Raw genomic sequence first — 26,121 nt, forward strand, 5'->3', positions numbered from 1 at the left:
ATATATATTGAACAAAAAAACTCCTTAGACATCTGTTCTGAGTAAATTTGAGCTTATAAACTTACCAGGAGGCCGCCGTGCTTTGGTCTGCACTGTTAGTGTGACGTCACTTGGCCAGAGTCTCCTCAGCAACTTGAGTGAGTGTAAGATCATCCAATATTAACTGACTGCCAAATTTTCTTTGTTACCTCCGCCAAGGAAGAAAACTGCTTAATAAAACTAAAGAATAACTATTTGTTTGTCACCTTACATTACTGGTAATACAAATATAGTGATCAAAAGCTCCTGTAAGGATTTACCTTGATGTTAAGGTGTTTATTTGACCCTGCCAAACACCTCTGTAGCTTGTTTTGTTGTCTGATAAAATTAGTGGCTGGTGTACTGGACTCACAGCTACATTAGAAATATAACTTAAAAGCACAGTACAAGATGAGGGTAATTTGACCTGTCAGGTGACAGATGATGCACATAACTGAACCCAGGGACAGAGTCAAATTAAACCTTTATTGCTCTCCAGTACTTGAACATTTAAGTTTATTTACATAAATGCAGAACCTATAACTTATAATCATTACATTCAAACTTTGTTACCTCCACCAAGGAGGTTATGTGATCAGCAGGGTTTGTTAGTTAGTTAGTTAGTTAGTTTGTTTGTTTGTTAGCAACATAACTCAAAAAGTTATGGATGGATTTTGATGGGAAATGTCAGAAATGGCATAAGGAAGAACTGATTAGGTTTTGGGAGTGATCTGGATCACCGTCTGGATCAATGAATTTTTTAAAGGATTCTGTACTATTGGGAGATAGGGCTAATGGTGGAGGTCTGCGCTCTGCGAGTGCTTTTCTAGTATTACTGTTTTATTGAGTTTTTCTCTGAAGCTGAGGTGTATTTTTGTCACTCAGCAGTGGTTTTAATAGCAGCAGTGGGGACTTTAATTCAAACAGGGTGTTTATTGTGGTGCTCTTTCCCGTATCATAAGTGGCTGTGTGTTTATGAAGCGATTCAGGGAAAGAGCCTTGGACTGCTCAGGTTCCAAAAGTACCCAAGGATAACGCCTGTGAGTGTGCACACTTTTACCAAGACCACAGCTATTGAAGCTGTGGTTTAGGTAGGGTTTTTGTTTCCTGCTTATTTAGTTGTTTGGAGGTTTTATAGAAGAAATCTCACACTCACTGAGTGAGCTGTGCATTACTTGGAGGCAGCAGAACAGCCACTGGGTAGAGACAAGTATTTCTGAACAATTCTGATTAATTCATACTGCTTAAAAATACTGTCTTTACAAGGCACAGTTACTCTGTTTTAAATCTCTAGAGCAGGGGTCGGCAACCTTAGACACGTGTGCCAACGGTGGCACGTGGGCACTTGGCCAGTGGCACACTTGCAATACATCTTAAAACTGATTTTGGAAATATTTAAATGCCCTTTAATTCACCGTTTGTTATTTACCCTCTGGCAATTCAAATTCCTGACCGTTTTGAACGCATTCCGTTAAGACACACCCTACCCCGCCTCGTACTTCACATTGTGCAGGTAGGAAATAAACAAACCGTGCTCGCCAGAGCTCAACCTCAAACTACAAGGTACAGGCCAAACTGTTTTGGACCTGTACGATACATGGGCGGCTTTTATCGAAAAGCTGGAAATAGTTTCAAGCAACGTTTAAACTAACACTTCCCACAACTTCAAACGCCTAAAGCAGCTGTCCACACAGTGCAGCATCAGCACCGCTGAAATACGCAACCACATCGGCAGGTTCGAGTCGGAAACAAGATTCCAGGAATTCCCCCGTAGCCGTTTGACAACCGACCACTCAGAAGCATGTGTGCAAGTTAAAGTATGACCCCCAGATATCGGAGCTCAACAAAGGAAAGCAGTGCCAGGGATCGCATTGACTGGTAGGTTTCTGTTGAAATGTGCAGCGTAAAACATTTTGAAAAAGGTGCCTTTCGGGTTAATATTTGCAAATATCAGATGCTAATGTTTTCAAAAAGGTGACAGGATTTCGTTTTCTGCTCACAGATTTGTTTGTTACACTTTATTCACCCCTTTTGACATATGCTGCCATAACAACAAGTTGTAAATGAGGGATGTAAAGCAGTGTGATATCTTACTTGCATAATTTGCAAACTCATGAGGAAAGGGGTAAAGTTTTAAGTCTGTTGCTGTTTAACAGGGTTCAAAATCCAACTCAGATAATAATAAGGCTTGTTGCATTTATGTATGGTGCTGATCTCAATTTCAAATCCCAGTGATTACCAGCAAGGATTATTTATTGCTGGCAAAAAAAAGGTTCATACTCAACTCAGCTAAATAGTTTTCTGAAGAATAAGACAATTATTCTAGTGCTCATATTTCTGTCTGACACTTTATTCACCCTTTGTGATAGTTTGACATGAAGAGTGAATTGTGGATTTTCAAGAAGGGTGTAATGCCGATCAAGTTGTTGATATTGATGTGGATATTTTCCCAAAAAAGACCTGTAGTACTCTGTTTGGAACACTTATGGTTTTAATGCCCTGCTGAGGGAGAAAAAAAAGGTATGCTTAAAACGTGCTGTGCATGTTGCCTCTATACAGTCAATAAATACCAGCCATTGGAGATTTACTGTGGTGTTGTAATTAAACTTGACACTTACTCCCATGTTGATGTGGCACACTGAGCAGGAATTTTTTTTTGGGGGGGGGGCCACTTCATATCAAAAAGGTTGCCGACCCCTGCTCTAGAGGTTCCTCTCATTTAGACAATACTAAATGATTAGAGAGTGCAGCAAACAGGATTTAATGCTGTGACTGATCGCATTGGTGATGTTGCTCCAGTTCAACGATGTTCATTTGGGTAAGCCTTTAGCCCAGTCTGATATAAACAAACAGACATTGGAGGGACTGACAATAAATTTGACGCAGATATTCATGGTGCCCTGTAGGTGAGTACTAATGACTGCTGTGCAAGTCAAGGTTTAACTAAAATATCTCACTCTATTTTTTTTTAAAGAAATGAATGCTCATAACTAGAATTAGCTATAATGAGAGGAACTATTCTGAGCAAAGATTATTTGATGCTTATTCTAATTTTATAGTATGACCCATGTCCCATCTATAAACAGTGAGGAGACAGGTATTCTGATTTAGCAGGTAGTCAGATATTTGGCTTCTTTTTTAGGGAGTGACTGTGTCATCTATCTCTTTATATAATCAACATGTTTGCAGGCTAGCATTAAGCAGATATTAATATTTAACTTGCAGCACTGCTGTGGACTGAAATAGACTCTGGTTTGGTTTTAATTTGTCATCTAGACAGCAGTTTACACAACAACATAATGACTGTCTGACTTCATGAATTCCCTGGAATAACTCCTGAACATCTGACTTTGTTGTCTCAAATATATTTACCATGAATGTCATAAGATATACAATCTGTCAAGTCTTCTCAATCTAAATTAAAAAGATTTTTTTCCCCCCAGATAGATACACTATATCAGGGGTGTCAAACTCAAGGCTCGGGGGCCAGATCCGGCCCGTGGAATGGTTATACCCGGCCAAGATCATATCATATTTCTATTATAACTGGGCCACCAGTATGAAGTCTACAGATTTACTCCAGTATGAAAATGTAAACAACCTGGATTATTTAAAATATCCTTAAGCAATAAAAATCAGAAACAGTAAAGAATAAGAAAAATTAGATAAGTCAGAATTTTGCATCTCAAGATTATGACTCAAACTTATGATTTTTGGTTTTTATTTCGAAGTTTGACCTTTTCAACTTATAATTTAGACTTGATATGTCATATTTTTATCTTTTAGATTCACAATTTTAAATCTTAAGTCATATTTTTCCCCTTTCAACACATTATCTTGGCTTTTTAATCCCGTATTTTGTCCTTTTAAACTCATTATTTCAATTTTTTCTCATATTTTGACATTTTATATCCAGAATTTTGACTTTTCATATCATATATTGTCCTTTAAGATTCATAATTTTAAGTTTAAGTCATATTTTTAACTTTTAAAGTCAATATTTTGAATTTTTGCACTTATTTTGACATTTTCAACCTCTAACTTTGGCTTTTCAGATAATCACATATTTTGACCTATCAGACTCAGACTCACAATTTAAAATTGTAAGTCATATTTGACTTTTAATCTTATGATTTAAAATTTTGTCTCATATTTTGACCTTCCAAACTTATGATTTAAACTACTCATATATTTGATCTTTAAAAGCATTGTTTATCTGTTTTTAATATCGTTTTCAGACCTTTAGAACTAAAACGCTGGACTTTTTATCTCAGATTTTGAGCTTTTAAGCTAATTATTTTTACTTTTTCAATTACTAAATGATTTATCATCTGGTTGTTTTTTTCTATATTTCATGACTGGTGAAAATGAAGTTGACAGTTTATGGTTAGTATTGACCCTAGTAGGCTCACAGGTTAGACCTAAATCGAGAATCTGGCCCCTGCTGTGATTGAGTTTGACACCCCTGCACTATATGGACAAAAGTATTAGTGGGTATTAGTGTCACACCCATTACTTGTTGAATTCAGGTGTTTCAATCAGACCTGTTGCCACAGGTCTATAAAATCAAGCACCTAACCATGCAGTCTCCATCTGCATACATTTGTGATACCAAATGTGTCGTCTGAAGAGCTCACTGACTTCAAGCGTGGTACTGTGATGGATGTCATCTTTCCAATAAGACATTTTGTGAAATATCATCCCTGCTGGATATTCCACTGTCAGCTGTAAGTGATATTATTAGAAAGTGGAAGTGTTTAGGAACAACAGCAATTCCTAGCTAACCTAGTTTACAACAAGTAAAATCACAGGGAAGGGGAAAAGACTGATCAGATGCATGGTGCATCAAAGTGGCCCACCCTCTGCTGATTCCATCCCATTCCATTCCCAGCCTCACATCACTAAGTCCAGTGCCAAGTGTTGAATAGAGTCGTGTAACGCAGTGGTTCTCAACTGGTTGGTCGGGACCCAAAAGTGGTCGTGGAGCAGTTTTCAGTGGGTCACCACTAGGTGTCTGAAAAAAATAAATGTTGGCAAAAGACCTTAAGTCCTTATTGGACATGCATCGAGACCTTTTCTTTTACCCTGTTTTACTGTCAAATTGGGTAAATTTAAATGTTTTGATCAATATTTCAACTGATATATCTCATCTTCTTGAAATATATGGCTACTTTTCCAATGATGATGAAGTTTTTTCACAAGCTCTCTGGAAAATTGGCAAAAAATGGACACATAATGATGAGGAAAGGGGGTAGAAAATTTGTCAGTTTTGTCCCTTTTCTTTTTTATATCAGGTGTTCTGGTCCAATCATGCTCCAAATTGCAACATATTCAATTAACTAAACGTGTTGTTGAAAATTTACTGGAAACTTTGGTCGCGATCTTTTGTAAGACAGACTGGTGGGTCCTGAGGCCGGACCAGCTGAGAACCACTGGTGTAAACCATATTATCAGAGGGCTGGAAACATGTTCTGTTGAGTGACAAATAACGCTTCTCTGACGGATGCCGGGAGAACATTACAACTGTGAAGTCTGATGGAAGAGGGATAATGGTGTGGCTATTTTTCAGGGTTTGAGCTTGGCTCCTTATCTTCAGTGAAGGACAGTCTTAATGCTTCAGCGTAACCAGACATTTAGGACAATGCTATGCTTCCAACTTTGTGGCAACAGTTTGGGGAAGGACCTTTCTAATCCAACATGACTGTGCCTCAGTGCACAGAGCAATGACAATAAAGATATTGATGAGTTTGGTGTGAAAGAACTTGACTGGCCCATACAGAGCGCTGACCCCAACCCCACTGAGCACCTTTGGGATGAACTGAAACTGAGACTGTGGGCCAGGCCTTCTGGTCCAACATCAGTGCCTCACCACCTGAATGCTCTACAGAGTGAATGGGCACAAATTCCCACAGAAACACTCAAAAATCTTTTGGGAAGCCTTCCAAGAAGAGTAGAGACTGTTATATAGCTGTAAAAAAAAAAAAGGGGGGGGGGGGGCAACTCCATATCCAAGTGCATGTATTCTAATACAAGGTGTCCAAATATGTTTGTCCATATTGTGTATTAGTATGGCTGCTTCCAGTATTGGAATTTGTTTATAAATTTGGTTAGCATTTTGTATTTTTAGCTGTTTTATTCTCTGATCTGAGAGGACATAGATTAGCTGCAGTCATGGTTTTTCTCACATAGATTAATGTACCTGTTAAATATTGAATTTGATCCAGGGTCACATTTTTAAAGTGTCTTTTCCAATAATGCACAGAACAACAGCCCCACACCAACAGAAACATCCCTAGTAACCATCTTTTACAATGGCTTTGTGTGTCTGTGCCTGTGCATGTCAGATGCTCTTTGTAGCCTTCACTACCATATGTTTCCTGTTTTTTTGCACCTTTTTAGGTCTAACTAACCCCACATCCCCCAGACAGCTTGCTTTCATATGCACACACAGGATACAAAATAATTTATGATTCACAGACAAACCACAGTCTACACACCTTCCTGCTCTGAGCAGTGACTAGGTTAAATGTGTCACTGTGAAATGCTGTTATTTCCTCCTTTCATGTTGTTGTTTTGATTCACTGAGTTATCTCAAATTTATTTCAAGATATGGAGCGTGTATTTTTGAGGTGACAAATGAGAGGGATTGGGTGTTTTTTTAAAACCCTGGATTGTGGGCTGTTTGTACAGGACAAACCAAAGAAAGAGTTGACACAGGGAGGGGGCTGGCTGTGGGCATGAGGGGTTTTAACATACGAAAAGGTAGGAAGCTGTCTTGGGGCCACATGCTCCATGGGACCTGGAGATACACTTATTCATTATAGATGTGCATCAAATAAGATATGTATATTTATATATTTATATACCTATATTTTCAATGTAAAGAAGGGGTAAAAGTTATTACAGTAACATCTAAAGAGACTTTAATTATCCAGAACCATCCCTGGGGAGGACTCCTGGTGACAACAGCAAGACTCAAGCCCTATAAGCTGAAAAATATTATCATTCAAAGCTAATTATAGTTAGATAATTCCTTATATAAACTCCAAAACAATGAAAAGGTGGATTATTATGTTGTAAAATGGCATTTCAAATAAAAAATATGTGATTTATGGCATAAGAACTGGTTTATTTTATTTATATTTTTAAATTGTGCAAAGGGACACATTCAAACCAAAGTCCCAAGATCAATGTTTACATAATGCTAAAACTGGGCAAGAAAATAATTACTCACCAGCAATTTATAGCAGTATGTCAATACACAAAGACAAAATTAGAGACACTATTTCCAGCCCCTCACTTGTGCAAAGATGCACACTGAGAAGTTTCACCTTTTGATTTTCATGCTTCCTCCTGCAGATTGTCCCGCTGAACAGGCATCCTGTTCAAACTGCAGCTGACTCATGCAGAGACCATGAGATGACTGGCAGCAGTGCCACCTGTGAGTGCTGCCAACTCTCTTTGTTACAAACGCAGAGCCAAACATGCTGCTGCAAGGAACTGAACCAGTATGGAGGCAGGTGATTATACCACCATCATTTCCTCACAGTATGAAGAACTACAGTCCTTTTGTGATCTTTTTACACCTCTCCTAGTTTACATTGCATTGCATCTTTATACACAAGTCTTTTGGGTTGCTTTTTGTATTATCAAACGCTTAGTCGTTAGTCAGTATTGATAAGCCACAATTGTTGCTGGCTTTCACCCATAGACATAACAGTGCAGAAGTGGCATAAAAACCTATTATTTTCAGCTATATAGTAAACATAGGTCACCCAGTCCTCTCGCTAATCAAATGGAGCAATTCTGAAGAAGCTCTTTTGGATTTGTTAACCGCAGTAAGCTACACCCACTAATCAGTCTCAGTCTTTGGGCAACATGAGGGTAAACTAGCTTTTTATCAGTCTAGTAAGTCAACCATAGGTGTTGAAACTTTGGCTTTGATTTCTTCTGTTTGCCACCTCTCCTGTCTCTATGGCACCAGCCTCATCTGCAAATACAGCCAGCTGACAAACTTGCGGAGTCATATATAGCCTACACTTTTAAGCTAAGATATGGTCATGGTAGTTACATTGAATAAATATACAGTACATAAACTAAGGTTTTTGGCCACACCTCTTAATTACTGAATTCAGGTGTTTCGATCAGACCCATGTATAGGTGTATATTGTTTGGGCTGGGCCCCTTATCTCCAGTGAAGGGCAATCATAATGCTCCAGCTTACCAAGACATTTCTGACAATGCTATGCTTCCAGTTGTGGAAGACATGACATGACTATGTCTCATTGCATGAAGCAAGGACTATAAAGACATGGTTTGATGTTTTTTTTGTTGTTGTTTTTTTTTTTTTTGTGGAAATGTTTGAGTGGCCTTAAGATAAACCCCATCAAGCTCCTTTGGGATAAACTGGAATGATAATTGTGAGCCAAGCCTTCTCATCCACCGTCAGTGCCTGACCTCATACATGCTTTACAGAATGAATGGGCACAAACTGCCACAGACACATTCCAAAAGGGTTTCCAAGAAGATTGGAGGCTGTTATGGCTGCAAATGGGGGACCAACTCCACATTAAGGTACACGTATTTGAACACAATGTCATTACAGTCCCTGTTGGTGTAATAGTCAGACGGCTGAAAATTTTTGTCCATATAGTGTATATAAAAACTGATTTCTGTGCAGTATTTATTCTTTTAAAGATCATTTTTGGGGCTATTTTGTCTATTACAGCTTGAGTACGTCTCTCTGAATAGCACCAAGGCTGCTAACTGAACCTGTGCAAGGACTGTATCCTCTGTTCTTGGGACGCCTGCTCCACTGACTGAGCCAATCCAGCCCCCTGTGCGCAGCACATTCAATAAGTTAGAAGTAATGAAATGTTTTGATATATCGATGTAGGAGGATGTGAATATGCCTTGGGGGAAGACAAGTATGGTTAGTGGAGTGAAGAAACTGAATTTCCTGTTGAAATAATTGGAATCAAACCACATGGAAAAAACAGGAATCATGCTTTCTGCCTGCTTATAGTTATGAGTCAATATCCACTAAATTGGCTTCCAATTATATTATGTGTGAAAGTGTGCTTGTTGAAGAAGATCCAGTAGTTTCACAAAGCAAACCCCCAACAGAAGAAGTCACTTGGGTGGTAAAGCTCTTAATCTCATTCAAATGTTGCTCAGATCTGTGTTTTTATGTCTTGTTGTTTGCCAGTTGCTTTTTGCAGGGCTTTGCTGTGTTGTTAGTGTGTAAGTCTATATGGGCCTATGTGACTACTATGTGTTTGTTTATGCTGTTCGCTCTGAGACAGAGAGAGAGAGAAAGTGTGTGTATGTGTGAGTGTGTAGGTAAGCTCTTTAAGCTTGTGCACCAGGTAATTCAGGTAATTGAATAGTCTGTAAGAATAAAGTGCACCATGAGGTTCCTCTGCTGCCAGAACAAACTCTTTTACAGCTAATACCTTCCTACAAACACACACATGCTAGCAGACACTGCAGTGAATCAGCTCCATCAAATTAAAGTGACTCCGGTGCCTCGGGGCTCGTGTTATTTGTTTCTTCCTGCATCGCTCTCTCTTCTTCTCCCTCTCTGATCCCTCTGCAATGCTCTCTTTCTCTCTCTCTTTCTCAATATGATACTCCTGTTTACCAAACCCTAACTTTTCAGGAATGGGAATAAACATTTAAAAGTCACATAAAACAGTAAAGAATCTTATAAGGTGTTTTATGCATCCAAGGTCCTTAAAAAATAAAGGTGCAATAACCATAATAAACTGGAATAAACAGGAGTCATTCACCACAGTACTTCTCAAAGAATTTCCACCTCTGCTTTGCACTTAAAGTTAATCATTTATTGAACGGACTAGTTTGGACGTGGGAATGTCATTTTTATTGGACTGTTTTGAATGTGCAAGTGAAGGCCCCGCAAGTACCACTGTCCCTTTCCTCCTTATGTCTGCAGATTACTTGCATACGGTCTTTTTCCATTATTCAAAAGAAATATCTAATATTCATACCTAAATGAAAGCTGTTCTATAATGTAGTGTGAAAGAGGGAGGAAGATGGGAGCAAGGGACAAGGAGGGAGGAGGGGGCTGAAGGTCGGGAATGACCGTCAAATGATGGTGTGTTTGTGCGAGTTTCAAATACAAGAGAAGGAAAAATACACGCCTCACATCCTTGGAGAAGAGACAAAGTAAGGCATAAGTGAGAAATTGCAAATTCACTATGAAAATGGAAAAGTTTGCTGCAAAAATAATCCATCTTAGTGTGTGTAACACAGAGCAGCACTGTTGCTACATTGTGCCAGATATGGATCATATTCTCACCTCTCTACCTACAACGCCCCAATGACTTCACCAGCTCCCCTCCACCTCCTCATCCTCTGTCCATTTGTCGATTTTCTACTTCCGTCTGTGTTTCTACATCCCTCTTTCTCTCTTAAGACTTTCTCTTCTGTCTCTATGCTCACTTCTCATAAATTCACTCCATTTGTCTCCCCAAACTCCTCCTGTCCAGCACCATCTTTCTCTGTCAAGTTTAACATCCTTCCCAATGTGCCTGTTTGTCTTTTCAGTCTATTCATCAACCCTGTTCATCCCAAACACTGTCCAGGCTCATTATCTGTGATGAGCCTCCACCCTCAGTTAGATCATGCTTTATGCTTTTTCTCTTCCTGTGTTTCACTGCACAAATATTCTTGCTTTTCTTTTTGATGGACAACATGTCTGAGGCTGCCAATGCTCAAACAGGCACTCATTTTGAAAATTATATCATCTTTAAACAGATGAGAAGCTCTGGATGGCCTTATAAAGGGCGCTTTTTTATTTGTTTAATCTGACAGGCAATAAAATATAGCATCTTTCTGTTCAACTTACTGGTTTGTGCTTGTTTCTACTCATCATGATCACTACTTATCTATAAAAAGCATTAGACTTCAATCCCAGCTCCTGCAGTCTACATGATGAATTGTCCTTGGGCAAGACACCAAAGCCCACACAGCCCCCAGAGGCGTAGCCAGCGGCATATGACTGCCTATGGAATCTGACTGTGACCGGGTGAATGTGACACATCTTTCAGTGGTCAGAAGACTAGTTAAGTACTATATAAGTACAGTCCAGTTAAAGTTTGATGGCTATGACTGCAGGTTGTTTAGATTTTCAGTCCTTCAATCATGTAGCCCATGTATTGAGTTTGACTTGTGGCTCCTTGCCCTTCCTTAATCTCTGTACCAGCTTTAAAAATATCTTCAGTCCTCTTAAATAAAGCCACATCACAAGCCAAAAGGAAAAAAAAAGTCTTGCAAAGTTCATGACTAGAGCTGTCTGTCCCTTGTCTGACATTTTAATGCACTTTTGACTTCAGACTTGTCATTGTACACAAAAGCTTGACAGACTGCCAACTTTGCAAATTGAGTCTTAAAGTGGGCGAATCCCACACAAAATTATTGTGATATAAGAATGACAAAGGTTTTAGAATAAGAGAGAGAAGCGGTGGTCCATACTACCTGTTTCTGTTTGCTGCTCTTGTGCTCTCTGCTCTTGTTATGGCTGTTAGTGAAATTGGCCTCATAGCACCACTTCAAGCATTTTAAGCACACATCAAATGTTTTAATCATGGTCATGGCCTGGGACTTCAAAAAGATGCAGTTAAAGTGTTGTATTCTTGAAACAACAGGGTCTAATAAAGATCAGAATCCTTCCTTTATTATACAATATGTCCAAGCTTTTCTGATTTCATCCACCAGCATAAAGACCTTTTTAGTTGCTTTGGACTTGCATTGCCACACGGGGGCAGCTAAAGCAGTGATGGAGACAGACTTCTTTTGACTTGTGTGGCCAAAACGTGGCAGAGATGGTCTGAAAAATGAGAACAGGGATGGATCACATTTATTTAACCTTTCTGATTCCTATCAACATCTAATTATACTGCTACCATTAAAGTGTCCTACAGATGTCTTACTCTTTAAACATTCAAAAGTAACTCAACTGTAAGTGCTCTTATAGCTTCATTTTTAAAAGAGATGCCAGAATTCAAAATTTCATGTACCAAGCGAATGAGCCATGCGAAGAGATGTTTAAAAAGCCTACAACACAGCTCAAAGAACTGATTCAAGTGTAAGTTTTGCCTCTGGCAAAGCACATAACCAATCATCACTTTGAATTTTGGGGATGCTACTGGGGTCTGCAACAACACTTCTGGTGGCTACCAACTGGATACATCCATGAGCTAAGAAGCTGTTAACATAAGCTTTACACATTGACAAAATAGTGTGTGAATGATAGTAGCCTGTTTATAAATGGAGCAGATATGGCACATCAATTTGCATTCACTTGGCATCTTTTTTAAGTAATCAAGTTTGAATTATCGTCACTCTTCTTGAAGCTTTCTTCTCTAATTCCTTACTCCATACACTGCCAACCCTGATAAATGAATAGAGCTCAATCTTTAAGAGGAAGCTCATAACCTAAAATTGTTGAAGTAATACCCACTGAAAAACAGTATTTATTGAGTAGCTGGTACTCGACCATTTTAAGTTTTATCAACTTGGTTTTACTTGTACATTTATGTCAGCTTAATTTAACTTTTTTTAAATATATTTTATTTTGTTTTACAAAACTATAATTCAACCAGACACAGACATGACAACACTCACAAACATCAGATAATACAGTAAGAAGCAAATGGAGATTACAATGGCCTGGCTTCATGCAGAAGCTGCTGAGGACCTGTGGACCACTCTGTCAGGTACCCAGCCCCTCCTCACAAGGACAAGGCAAGGCACCTATTTTCAAATGAAAGATAACAAAAGAGTTAAAGAATAGAAATCTATCTTTATGTATTACACTGGGCTGAAAAATAATATGGAAGAGATCCATGCGAACACATAATAAATTTCATAATTATACCTTATTTACCTCAGTCAGATATCCATATTCTTGCCTTCAAGGCCCTTCTTTTCACAGCTGACTAAATAAGGCTGAGATCAACTCCTTGACCCCTGCCCAAATCTTCAAGAACGGATGTTGCTTACTTCATAGATACCAACTCCAGATAATCTTTGAAACAGTTTGGTTTCTTCCAATTCATAACTATTGTTTGTTTCATAGACAGAAAAGTGTATTCGGTCACGTGTTGCAATTCTTAAGAAGTTACTCCATCAGTCTTCCTTCCCAGTGACCTACTTTTGGACAAAGTGAGAAATGACCTTAAATTTTACACAAACCTTCTTTCAAATTAATTCAAGCTTTAAAAAAAAAAAAAAAAAAAAAAACTAAGCCATGGAAACCATCCCAAACTAAAAGGTTCTGTTTAAATCCATCTTATTCCAACATGCTGTAGCAACTTTGGTGTTTACCCCTATTTCTTCTATATGATTTAACTTTGAACATTCATGCCACTCAGGGTACGCTACAATCAATGACTCAATGGCGAACAGTGAGAGCACTTCCATCATGTTTAGCACACCATTAATGTTACTGATTTGTCCCTCAGGTGACATCTCTCTAACTTAGTGGTGCATAGTGGTCAATCAACTCAGAAAAATAAGCTGATATAAATGTTTTGGATTTAACACAACTCAATTTTTAACAACTTTGACTGTTCAGTCTTACAGCGTAACAGTGTAAATGTGTAGTTGATTTCTTTTTCCATGTATAGACTGAGGTATAATGAATTTCCCTTGGCATTTTGAAAAATAATTGTGAAGAACAGGATGTTTTTGAAGGCATAAAGCATATTTGAAGCCCCCGCTGTCAACATTGCTTTTTGATAGGCACTGTCTAAGACAGGGAGATGTGAGAAATGACAAATGGGACATAAAATATATAAGAAAATAGAAGCAGACAGCAGGGAGATTTGGAGATGGGGGTTTGAATGCAGGTCCTCTGATGTTTCCCTCCATCTTTTATGGTTTCATTTCCTGCTTTCCTGGGTAACAGCAGGGTGGTGATTGGTCCTGATAAAAAGACAAAGAAAGCATCATGGGACAGAGAAGATGAGAGAAAGAAGGAAAAGTCAATGAGAAGAAAACGGACATTGGAAATCCATGTGGACTACTAGTAGAATAGTGGGACTCTGGTAAAATAAAGCTTAATGAGTTTAAAACTGCAGCTGGAAAATCAAAATCAGTACAAGGCTAAAATGATTGCACAGATAAGTGTTGGTGAGTGTTTTTATTTGAATGTATGCACAGGCACACGTGTGTGCGTTTGAAAAGAAAAGATGAGAAGCTGCTGACATACATTAAAACACTATTATAGGACTATGCTTTCAAACTCTCGCTGATCATCTTTGTCTTTGTTTTTCTGACTCATCTGCCTTTCTCTATTATTTTTCTCCCTCTCTGTGTTTGCTTCTAAGTTTCAGATGAATGTGTAAAATTCTCCACTTTTTATTTCAGTCTTGTTCACAATTTGTCATTTAATTTTCACAGCTGACTATAAACTGTGGACTGTTTCTCTTTGCTCTTTCTTTCTCTTTTTTTTGCAACTTAATTCCTGTTCCAATTCATGATCCCAAAAAAGTTCCTTGAATTAAACCCATTTCAGTTTGTAAATGCACAGGCCTCTAAAATTTGTTGCTGGCTTTAAATTTGATTTTCAAAAAGTGCATAAAAATTTCTCAAAAGATTAATCCTATTTGCACAAGCTTTAGTGTTTGCCAAAGTTCCTGCAGCTAACACCTTCATCAGCCTTAGTCTAACCCTAATCCTGTCTGATAAGTAAGGAATAAACTGAGATAAGTGAAATTCGTCTTTATAAAATCCTTAAAGTGTTTCTTTTGTCCACTAGAGACTCGCTGACCTTGTTCCAGGCATTTAAATGACATGGCCTGTCCATTAATGTTGGTGCTGCATTATAGAGGATGTGGAACATGTTGGCTTCCTACAGAATGCTGATGTTGGTGTGGTTGTTCCCCCATCTGACCTGGAGGATCTTTTATGGGCATCTCTAGGGCAATAGTTCTAGGGTTCTCAGATGCTTACAGGCCTATCAAAAGTATATATCCCCTTGGACGTTTTACCCTTTTATTGATTTTTTAAAAATTAATCATGGCCAATATAATTCAGCTTTTTGGCAAAAAACCCTTCTTTAACCTTTAGCACTTAGAGTATTTTTTCACCATCATGTCTCATCTCGACTTTTTGTCTTAAAAAGCTTATAAAACATCAACCCTGTGGTGCACAGTCAAGCTCTAAACATCTTTTTTTCAGGACAACCTGGGCTTTTAGAGTATATCTGCTGCAGTGATGTCACTTTAATTTTTAAAAAGTTATAGGACTCTAAAGCCAAAAAAAAAAAAAAAAAACCTAATTGGAATATGAAATTAAAATATTTTCATTGAGAACACACAGTAACAATAGTGACCAAGCCTTTTCTTTGCACAGACTTGTTCTCCCATCTCTTGGTGATGAAACAGTGAAAAATAAACATTCTGTGACTAACAATTTTCAAAATATCTACAAATAAACAAAAAAGTTGATGCACTGTTTTGCAGTTAGATTCATTTGTGCCATTTTTAAGCAGCAGAGATGCAACAGCTTGCCATTGGTCAACAGCCCCTCCCACAGTGCATTGCGAGTAAACAATATGAATGAAAATTGACTAAAAATGGATTTAAAAAAAAAAACGCTTATAAAGACCTCCAAAAGTCGCCAAGTTCCAGGCCGCGTGTCCTCCTGGGCTACAGAGACATTGAGCATAGCAAACGAACCACAAAAAGGTAAGCTTTCAGAGGAAATAAAGAGTGTCTATGACTTATGGTTCAAAAGTTATTAACGTTTTTACAAACTTCATCACTTCTTCTTGTATACGACAATGCCGTCCTCATAGACCCCAGAAAAGTCCCGGGCTCACTAAAAAATATTCTGTCAGAGTTACAAAGGCATGGAGAACATAACTAGAAAGGCACAACAGAGAGCTTTCATAGAAAAAAACAAGTTAGTGCCTACGACTTATGGTTCAAAAGTTACCAAGCAATTTACAAAAGGGTGTGCCTGTGGCACGGAGCCGTGCCACGTGAGCTCTAAGGGTTAATGTCATAGTGAAACAGACTTCTGTAAACCTGACCTAATTCAACAGAGGCCCAGACAATTGATGCGTGTAGTCTCACAATGTGAGTGAAAGAGCAATGAATGTGTCTCTAGTGATTGTAGTATAAAGATACATGTGTCTAGAAGGTCCAGTAACTGGTGAATCAGTATTCCTGGCTACCATTACACCATTTAAAAAAAGAACATTCCAAGCTGCTAAGAGAAAAGATTACTAAAACAGGAAAGTCAGGAGACGGATGCAAAAACATTTCCAAGGCACTGAACATCCCCTGAGTTCACTTAGATCCATTATCAAGAAACTGATGGCATTTGGCCCATGTGTAAATCTGCCTAGATCAGGTTATCTTCACAAACTGAGTGACGGTGCAAGAGGGAGACTAGTGCGAGAGGCCACCACGACACTTATGACTACTCTGAAGGGGGTTACGAGCTTCGGCAGCTGAGATGGGAGAGACTCTGCATACAACTGTTACCCAGGTTCCTTGCAGTCAAAGCTTTATGGTAGAGTGTTGGTGGACACTAAACCCTGCACATCACCACAAACACACTATCCTCATTAGGAGCATGGTGGTGGGAGCATCATGCTGTGGGACGCTTCCTGGGAACAGGACCTGGAAGGCTTGTAGGTAAAAGGTAAAGGTAAAAGCCCAGACTTCAATGTAATAGAGAGACTGGAATTGAAAAGGGCTTTTCGTGCCTGGTCCCCATGCAGCCTGATACAGAGCTTAAGCATTTTAACAAAGAAGGCTGGAGTAAAATTGAAGAGTCCAGATGTGCAAGCCTGATTGAGACCTATCTACACAGACTCAGTGCTGTGATTGCAGCCAAAGGTTCATTGACTAAATACTGACATTAAGGTGGTTAATATATATGCTGTCACTTATTTTATATTACATATTTGTATCTAATTTACAATACTCTGTAGAAATCTGTTTTTACTTTGACATTAAAAGAAGTTTTTTGTATAAAGCCAAATTATATTAAACACGATTAGTTTATAAAATCATCTAAAGGGTAAATATCCAAGGGGATGAAAACTTTTTATAGGCACTGTAGGTTATCCAAATCTCTGCTCAACACAGAGGGGTGGGGAGGACAATGGGCCTTACACCAAGAGTTTGTTAGGGGTCCTCAGATCTCTGTCCTCAAACACTCTACTTCTATTATATTTTTAAGTTGATGCTGCAACTGATCTTCACAACCCCTGGCACTACAATCACTGAAAATATATATATAAACTGGACAAAAAAATTAAATGGTGTCTGAGAAAAACAAGATGAAGTTGCCCTCTTTAACCTTTCCCCATGGGGTGCTTCCTCACAGGATCACAGCGTTGTCAGGGAGCAGCTGAGAACTATATGGTTAGGAAACAGAAGAAGTGGAAAGCTATAATTTGTAGACATTTGGATGTCACAATAAATAACCTCTCCAGAATTTAGTGCAGAGATAATTGTCCAAAAAGCACAAGTGGGTTTCACAGTGACCTGTGTGCCCAGTGTTGTGTGTTTGAATGTGTCTTACTTCCTCTCTGTGTTTATACTTTAAGACACATCTACTGAAACCAAATCCCCCATTTTACTCTTTAGATCATCAAACAAACAGTAATTCCTCATTTAATCCACAGTGTAAAGTCTAATACATCAGTTTGACTGTCTTAAACTCAACATGGCCATACCTAAAGCACAAAGTGTCCTGTTTTCAAACATATTAAAGCATGCCTCACTCATTCATATTCCTCAAACAAAGAGACAGTTTCCACACCCAGAGTCTCAACCCATCTGGTTTCCTCACCTCATACAAACATCAGCAGATATCAGTCACACCCCTGTTCCCTCACAGGGTAGGTCCCGGGCCAGTTCTTCATCTAGCACCAGTTCTTCATTTTTCATAACCAAAGAATTTGCTCAGGGCCAGAAACACTGGTTTTAGTGTTGCATCAACTCCTTCCTGGTCCAGGGGAAAGAACGTGTATGAGGCAGATACAGTGCTTAACAAATTTATTAGACCACCTGTCATATTTGTCTCAGAGCCCATCCAGCATCATGAAGTGCTTTAATGCAGACTCACTGGGCTTCTCTGAGAAGTCAGAAATTAATCAAACATAACATTCAACCACTAAAACTAAATTTTCTGTTCAGGAATGCAAGTAAATAACTAGAATTTGACATATTAATCAAGAAATATTAATGTGCTTTACTATTTTTTCTGTTTTTTTGTAAATCAGTAAATTTGAAAACTCATGGATAACAATAATAATTATATTTTAGCATTAAAAATATCATTTTGGTTAAAGAGCTTCTACATATTGGTGTATTAACCGTTGCAGAAACATAAAAAATGATTTTGGTAGTTACCAATGCTGTTAATTTAGGGCAGCTGTGGCATAAACCTTACTTTGGGTGGTGGTCTAATAAATTTGTTAAGCACTGTATATCTGGCACAACTTCACAAACATCCAAACTGCATGGAGTATGAAAAAAGTCTTAAAAGTAACATATTTTACCCTTTTAAGACAAGTTTATATTGGTCTCAGACCCTGTACTGGATTTTTGCATATCTTAAAACCCCTCTGTTTCAGCCCTGTTTCTGTGTCTGCTGCTTTAAATGTTAATGAGCTGACTCCACCCCTGACTACATCCTTCTCAGGAAATGGATGAGGGTAAATGGATGTGGCTCTCTTGGTTCTCCTCTCAGGTGCCAACTGAAATTTCAACTCCTGAAATTCCATAAATGATACTTAATGATACCATAAATTCCATTCCAACATAAATTATTACTATCTTGTAAAGCAAAAATGTAATGTCCTCATATGTACATGCAGGGTCTTGGGAGGTTTAAGGTTACTCAGGCGATTGGTTCATCAAAATATCTGGCAATTCATTTTCTATGAGCTGATCAATTATTCCAAGATACCAAAAAAGGCATTGAATGAAAAACTTGGCCTTGCACTGGGCTTTTGGACTAAAGTCAAAGGAAACTGTGTTTGCATGTGTTCTGATGCTGCCCGTTATGTAGTATTCAAGATTCTGTTGCATTATGTTCCTGGTATTAGTGTCGCTTGTGGTTAAAAACTTTTGCAACATGGGTGAAGCTACCCACACAGTTACTGACCATCTGCTTGTGCTGGTGTGTATGGCTTTCCCAAGACATGTCTGCTAAACTAAATTGAGGAGCCCTTCCTAATTCACAGTCCACATGTCCGTTGCTTCCTTACACTGGGCTGCAGTCTTGTCATTATACCTTGTCTGTGCTTCATTTGAGAGGAAAATGTATATAAAAATATTATGTAAAAATGGCATCAGTTGAAACTTCCCCCAGGTTACAATAAAGGGTTAATAATATTTATATTTTTGTATCCATCAAGTTGTAAAATCCTTTAAAATTGATGTAGATATTTATCCTATCCATTTGAGTATACTGTAATTGACACAATCTGAATGCAAATCGTATCAGTTAATCATTGCTAAACCTGTTTTTGTTTATATAGAGCCGATTCATAACCAGAGTTATCGCAAGACGGTTTACACAGAGGGCAAGTCTAGCCTGTAATAATACAACTAATAATACTACCATTAATATTACTTCTAATACAACTACTATTAATAATAATAATGTAATAACAACAACAGTAACAGCAATAATAATAATAATAACAATAATAATTATAATAGTAATAATTATAAAACTAATAATAGTAATACTACTACTACTACTAATAATAATAATAAAAATAAGATTCTATAGGTTGTTGTTTTTCATGGTGTATCTTCATCCCTTGACCCTTACCCTTATCCCTTCATCCCTCAATCCCACAACCCTTGAACTCATCATCTCATCTTCATTCAAACTTCTCTCATTATAAAAAACAAACTATTTTACATCCATTTCTTTATTTGGTTGTCTTTGTTACAAAAAAAAAAAAAAATGGTGAAAAGACACAGGAGACAAAAATGCAAGAAACACTTTATTCATCAGAAACAATGAGGTGATACTTATGATAAAACAACAAGAAAAAAAAACAATAAATTATTTAAGTAAAGCATGGTTTTGAAATGAATATTTATTTTCTGATACAGCAAGCAGGCTTCTGCTAATAACACCAACCATTTTTGTCTGGGTTGAAAGTTCACTCGTTTTTTACCCCCACTGAAACCCTTGGAGGAGAAGCTGACAATCTGGACCAAATTTAACTGAAAGCTTGACATTTTCTCAAAAGATTAGTGTGTGGGTTTGATGTTGATTTAATGTGAATAATTAACAGAGTTTTAAAAATCAAGAGCAGTTTTCAACATGTGACACTGAGGAACATGTGGTTCTACTGGAAAGAACTGGAGGGGAAAACAAACCAGTTATGAGGAAAAAGAGGAATGTCACTTTGGAGCACGCAACAATGGAATGTGCTGATAACACCAACGAAACTGGCAGACACAGGATGCACACAGACACTGTTTACACGTACAACACATGCACCAGCACTATATCTCCTTTTAGCAGCAGCATTCATTAAAGCTCTGACACTGTTGTTGGTTTAGTATATACATGTTCTGTGGTAAAGCATCTTGAAACAATATGCTACCTTACAACCATCTGGCTCATTAGCGACTGAAACTATACTGAAGTAATGTTTCTCTCTCTTTAGTGAATTGTGCATTTCTTTGTGATTCAAATGCAGAACAAGTAATGATAACAAGCTTTAGAAAACAGAAGACAAAAGCTGGACTTCTTCCATCTCTTAACATCAATGTGTTCGTGTTTGAATGAGGCTTAACGGCATTAATGACTTGGAACGTCATTGCTGTACGACCTGACAGACGTTAAAAGTGTTTTATACCTCGCACCTGTCAAATAACAGCCTTGACTATACAGTACACACACATGACAGCGTTGGCAGCTCAAAGCTGATCGGGTTTCACCGTGACGATGAAATCGTCTCAGTGTCCACTCATTCTTTGTTTTGCCTGTCTTTAGAACAAAAGTAGTGTGTAAAATCCCATTTTCTCTGTGTAAATCCACAGCCTGCAAGAGAGAGAGAGAGAGTCTGAGCATGTGACAGAGGGACTCATGGGAGGTGATGATGATGGGGAGATGACAGATGACAGTGTCTTTTATTTCTAGCAGCTGGGTCATGTGTGCGGAGATGATAAGTTTGAAATCTCCCTCTGTTGCTTTGATACTCTAGCTACCCACACACACAAATAAACACACTTTCATGCACAGTCACATGCGTCTATGTGCTGCCAGCTCTAACAGACTGTCGGTAACCCTCCACCCCTTAAACAAAAGACTTCTTCCTGAGCAGCCACACACACAGACACACAAACTGGAGCTGCAAAAACTTTAATCTAAGTTAGTGCACTTGTCCAATTACTAGTTGAAATTTGAAAGAAACAAAAGATAATTGTGCCCTGAAGCTAACCCTAAGCAATCAGTGAAGAGACCCCTACTTTGTAACCATGCCCCTATGTGCTACTGATAACCTACAACATGGCCCTTAGTCGCCACAGTATCACTACCTTTAACAGACCTAAGCTGTGTACATGCACGCTCCAAGCAGTCGCAATGCAGAAGCTACCTACCCTACCACATGGCCCTTATTGGGCTCCCAAGCCTTACCATGTACAAACCCGAATTCCAAAAAGGCGAGGACATTGTGTAAAATGTCTATAAAAGAAGTATACAATGTTTTGCAAACCCCTTTCAACTTACATTAATTGAAATGTATTTTACTGTATGTACCTCTCAGATGTGCAAGTTACTCTAGCCAGAGGCACTAACCCCAAACCATCACGGATGCTGGCTTTTAAACTTTGCATTGATAATAATCTGAATGGTCCTTTTCCTCTTCAGCCCAGAGAATTTGACTTCCATTACTTTCAAAAACACTTTGAAATGTGGATCACAGCACAATTTTCCACTTCCGGTCAGCCCATCTTAAACAAGATTGCCAAGAGAATCAGGTGCACTCTTGAATTTTGTAAATAAATGACTTACGCTTTGAATTTTGACTCTCACTGATGCAGTGATGTGCGTTAACCAGCGATGGTCTTTAAAAGTCATAGAACTATTCTCCAACTCTTTTGACATCATGAGCTGGAGATAGTTAAATCTCTAAATTCCCTTGTATTGTTTTTCACAAAATGTTAAGACTTTTGCCCATGCAGAAGAGAGAAACTAACACCATTGCTGACTGTGAATGGCTGAGACTTTCAGATGTGCTACTTCATACCCAATCATGGTACTATCACCTGTTATTGATTTATCTTTGGAATATTCCAGGTGTTTTTTTAAACACTCACAATCTTTTCCAACTTTTTTGGAAATTTGTTGCAGGTAATAAATTCAGAAAGTGTGTCTATTAAAAGAAAAATCATGTTAATCAGTTAGAACATTAAATAACCTGACTTTGTCCTCTATTAAATATAGGTTGACAACTATTAGCAAGTCACTGTACTGCTTTTCATATACATTTTACACAATGACCCAACTTTTTTAAGAGGTCTGGCTGCAGACCGTAATCTCTGACAGCCACTCTCACAGAACATAATCTGAAATGCTGTATATCTCAGAAAGGAAGTGCTGTAATTTGTTGTTGTTTGCCAATGTTTCTCCAGTTTTTATTTATTTATTTATTTTTGTTTGATTCAACTTTATTTATAAAGTCTGGCAGTTGAATTGATTAATAACCACACAGCAAACATTTAAGACTAAGAAACATTTCATAAATGAAACTGAGAAAAAAGTCAGATATTTATTTTTTGTACAACCATATTGGAAGTAGATACATTAATGGTGGCTATCTTTATCCTCATTAGCTTTAGATAAAGTTTATATGGCAACACTGGCTTTGTATTTAACATTACTACATAAGCCAATGTAGCTAAGTTAGATTTAGCATCATGAGTTTTAGCAAATGTAGCAAAAGCTAACTTAGCTTCATAGACAATGTACCTAGGTAACTTACATAGCTACTTTGTGAGCTTAGGTTTAGCTACATTTGCTATGTAGCTATGCTAGCTACATAACTCTCGTCTTTAACTAAGTTAACTTTAGCAATGTGAGTTTAAGAAAATGTAGCTAAAGCTAACTTAGCTATACAGATGACGTAGATGTGTATCTTACGTAGCTTCTCTGTGAGCTTGGCTTTTTAGCCTCTGTTAGCTACATAACACCATTAGCTACGTAGATATGTAGCTTATGCAGCTAATGAAGCTATTTAATCTATGCTTGCTGCATTGGAATGTTTTCATGGAGAACAAGCTTTTTCCTGTAAGCAGACTGTTTATTTGGCTCTATTAAACGTTTTGTTACTCAGTTTTGCAGGTCAGGTTTTTGACTTTTAACTTTTGGTATCCTAACCCTTACCCTAACCTAAGCAGAAGTTAAATCAAATTTTATTTGGAAAGTTTAAAGCATGTATTTCCTTTCTGAGAGAAACTGATATAAATGGAGAGTGGCCATCAGAAATAAACGGTCTGCAGCCAGACTGTCTTGACTTTTTTGGAATTTGAGTTTGTAGACTGATGAGGATCAAGAGCCAAGACATTACTGGGATTAAGTGGGGACCTCTCTTCTTAAGGGTTTTGTCTGATCCTGTGCCACCTCAGAAGTTAGTTTTGAAATAAGTAACGTACTAACTACATGCCACAACCACTGGAAATGTCCAGAGAGACATTTTATTTGAGGCTAAGGAAAAAATAAGGCCTAAATGGCTTGTAATAAATAAAGAAAATATGTCAATGGGGCAAGCAAAGTTTATGTGTCCTGAGATAATGTACTTCCCTTATTTAGACAGTAAACTACACATTCCATGATGCCTGCCCCATTTGAAGTATTTTTTGTTATTCTTACTTATAATTCATGTCTCATTTTCTGATTTTCATATGGACCTGTCAGATGAACGTGGCGTAAAATTAGTTTTCTCACATTTTTTACGGACATCTAGCAAATAAATGTCCTCTAATTGGAGCTTTTACACTGCAAGTATCAGTTTCTCTTCATCAGAGCAAAAACATCACTCATTCCCCCATCTCACTTTTTGGATGTAGTTCTGCAGCACACTTGCAGAACAGTTGTTCAGATAGCACTACATATAGGCATCTTCATGGGGGAAAAACAGCAGTGTGACTAAAAATCAGGCTTGCTGAATTCATGAACGTGCTGATTGAAAGCACTGAAGTAGCGGCAATCTTTCATGTGCTGGATCATGAGAGTGGCTCCTCTCTTCAGCTCTCATGTAGGAGCGCTAGTAATCTACAAACAGGCGGCTTGATTGTCCCTTTTCTGTCAGCCGCCTGTGCCTCCCTTAAAAACACTCATCCTCCCTCTCCCGCTCTGTGTTCCTGAGTGGCCCTCCTGCTTTCCTCTTATGTATTTAGGGTGTAAGGATCACAGTTTAATCCATGGTCACAGAATCCCGGTTTCGTTGGAATGCCAGGAACGCTAAGAGAACCGGGCAGAACGAGGATTGGCCTGGTCTGAAGGCTTCTTTGATGTGTTTGAGAGCGAGTGATGAAGGGCATGAGAAGAGAGAAAGACATAAGAGTAGGATGTGTATGGATGGAAGAAAGCACAAGGGGAAGTGTGCAGACGGGATGCAAAAATAAGACGGAAAGCTGCAGAGAAAAAGAGCAGAACTGCTTTTATCTTAAGGTGGAAATTGAGGCCTGGAGTGAGTATGTGTGTGTTAGAGTACAATTCAGACCTAGAGGGTTGTGGTTAGCCTAATTTCACATCAAGATAAAGTGTTATTTTGGTTTAGGCTTCCTCTAACCCCCTCTTCCCTCCTTCCTTCTGTCTCACGCTCACTCATCTCAGCATGCTCCTGGCAGGAGACGTGCCTAAACTTTCTAGAAACAGTCTTATCAGAACACGAAGAGACTCAAACACAAACACATGAAACAGGAATAAAAACAATTTAAAGCGTGGTTTGAGTCATTCACTTTCTTTTCCATTAAGTTGGCATACATAAAAATGTTGCATGTTTGGAGAGAAGGAGCACTTTGTGATGCATGAGTGATGTTCAAATGTTCCAGGAAGATTTAGACTCCGAGTTGCATTAAAGATAAATAAAATATGTCTGAGTGGAAACATTTGAACATTTCAGCGCTGGCCTGTATTCATAGGAAGGTAGCTGCTTTACTTTAAAGTGTTATCATGTTGCAGGGTTGTGGTCAGTCAGCTGGATTGTTCTTGAGCTTCTTTGCTGCATGTGTTGCTGCGTTGCTGTTTTAATAAAAAGTCTGTTTGCAAAATAGATAAAGGAATAACTTGTCCAACAGTTCCAGATGCCTGTGTCGGTGTGAGTGTCTCAGCGAGGCGGTTGAGAGGGACACGCACACTCACAGTTTTCATGGTGTGTGAGGAAGATCTCACTGATGACCCAGCGCAGCTGCGGCCTCCGATGGCGCTGATACAGGGTGACCTCTGGGGCGTATTTAAGCACCTAGAGGAGACAGCAAATGAGACAGAAACGATGAAGTGAGTGAATTTACTGTTGCTTTCACTGTTGATATGAGTTAAGAGTGCTTTGTCAGCTGATTGTCATTGATAGCCTTATGAAAAAGGCAGAGATGTGAGATGAAGAGAAATGTAGACAAAAACTTACAAGGAGAGGACAAAAATGCTCTTTAAAAAAAATGGTGGCCTTTTTCGATTAACACTAGTGTCTTTTTCATGTGTTATACAAAACAACACACTTGATGTCAAGTTAACTTTCAAATTACCCAAAATGTAGAAATACAAAGTGTTTTGTATGACAAACATTTAAAGAAAATCTTTAACAACAAATCACTTCAGGAGTCCTCAGACAACTGAATGCAAAGGAAACTTTATACTTGCCAAACAGCAGGTCCTTTAAAGGTACAGTGTGTAAAATTGGGAATATTATCAACATCTAAGAGTCAGAATGTAGACGGCAACACTCACTTACTCTGCCCTCCTGTTGGTAAATCACAGAGGCCTTCGGGGACAAAAGAATACGTCATCTGTGACTAGGGCTGGGTGTCACTGTGATTTTTACGATACTGCTGCTAAATCGTTACTTTTAACACAGTACTG

At 38.3% G+C, this 26,121-nt stretch overlaps 1 protein-coding gene and 1 long non-coding RNA gene across 3 annotated transcripts in view; one reads left to right on the forward strand and one right to left on the reverse strand.

Annotated features, from left to right (window-relative positions):
- The first annotated feature begins 1,788 nt into the window (after positions 1-1,788).
- Positions 1,789-8,829, forward strand: LOC121515660. Its single transcript, XR_005992385.1, has 4 exons — positions 1,789-1,896; positions 7,378-7,538; positions 8,494-8,592; positions 8,747-8,829. It is a non-coding gene; the product is annotated as an uncharacterized LOC121515660 (long non-coding RNA).
- Positions 8,830-20,022: 11,193 nt separating this feature from the next.
- Positions 20,023-26,121, reverse strand: part of pdgfd (platelet derived growth factor d) — a 111,077-nt gene continuing 104,978 nt past the window's right edge. For both annotated transcript variants that reach the window (XM_041804730.1, XM_041804722.1), the window contains exon 7: positions 20,023-25,507. In XM_041804730.1, the coding sequence (XP_041660664.1) occupies positions 25,373-25,507 (135 nt within the window). In that variant the 3' untranslated portion in view covers positions 20,023-25,372. The remainder of the gene's footprint in view (positions 25,508-26,121) is intronic.

Source organism: Cheilinus undulatus, linkage group 2 (genome assembly GCF_018320785.1).
Source record: "Cheilinus undulatus linkage group 2, ASM1832078v1, whole genome shotgun sequence".
Taxonomy (NCBI): domain Eukaryota; kingdom Metazoa; phylum Chordata; class Actinopteri; order Labriformes; family Labridae; genus Cheilinus; species Cheilinus undulatus.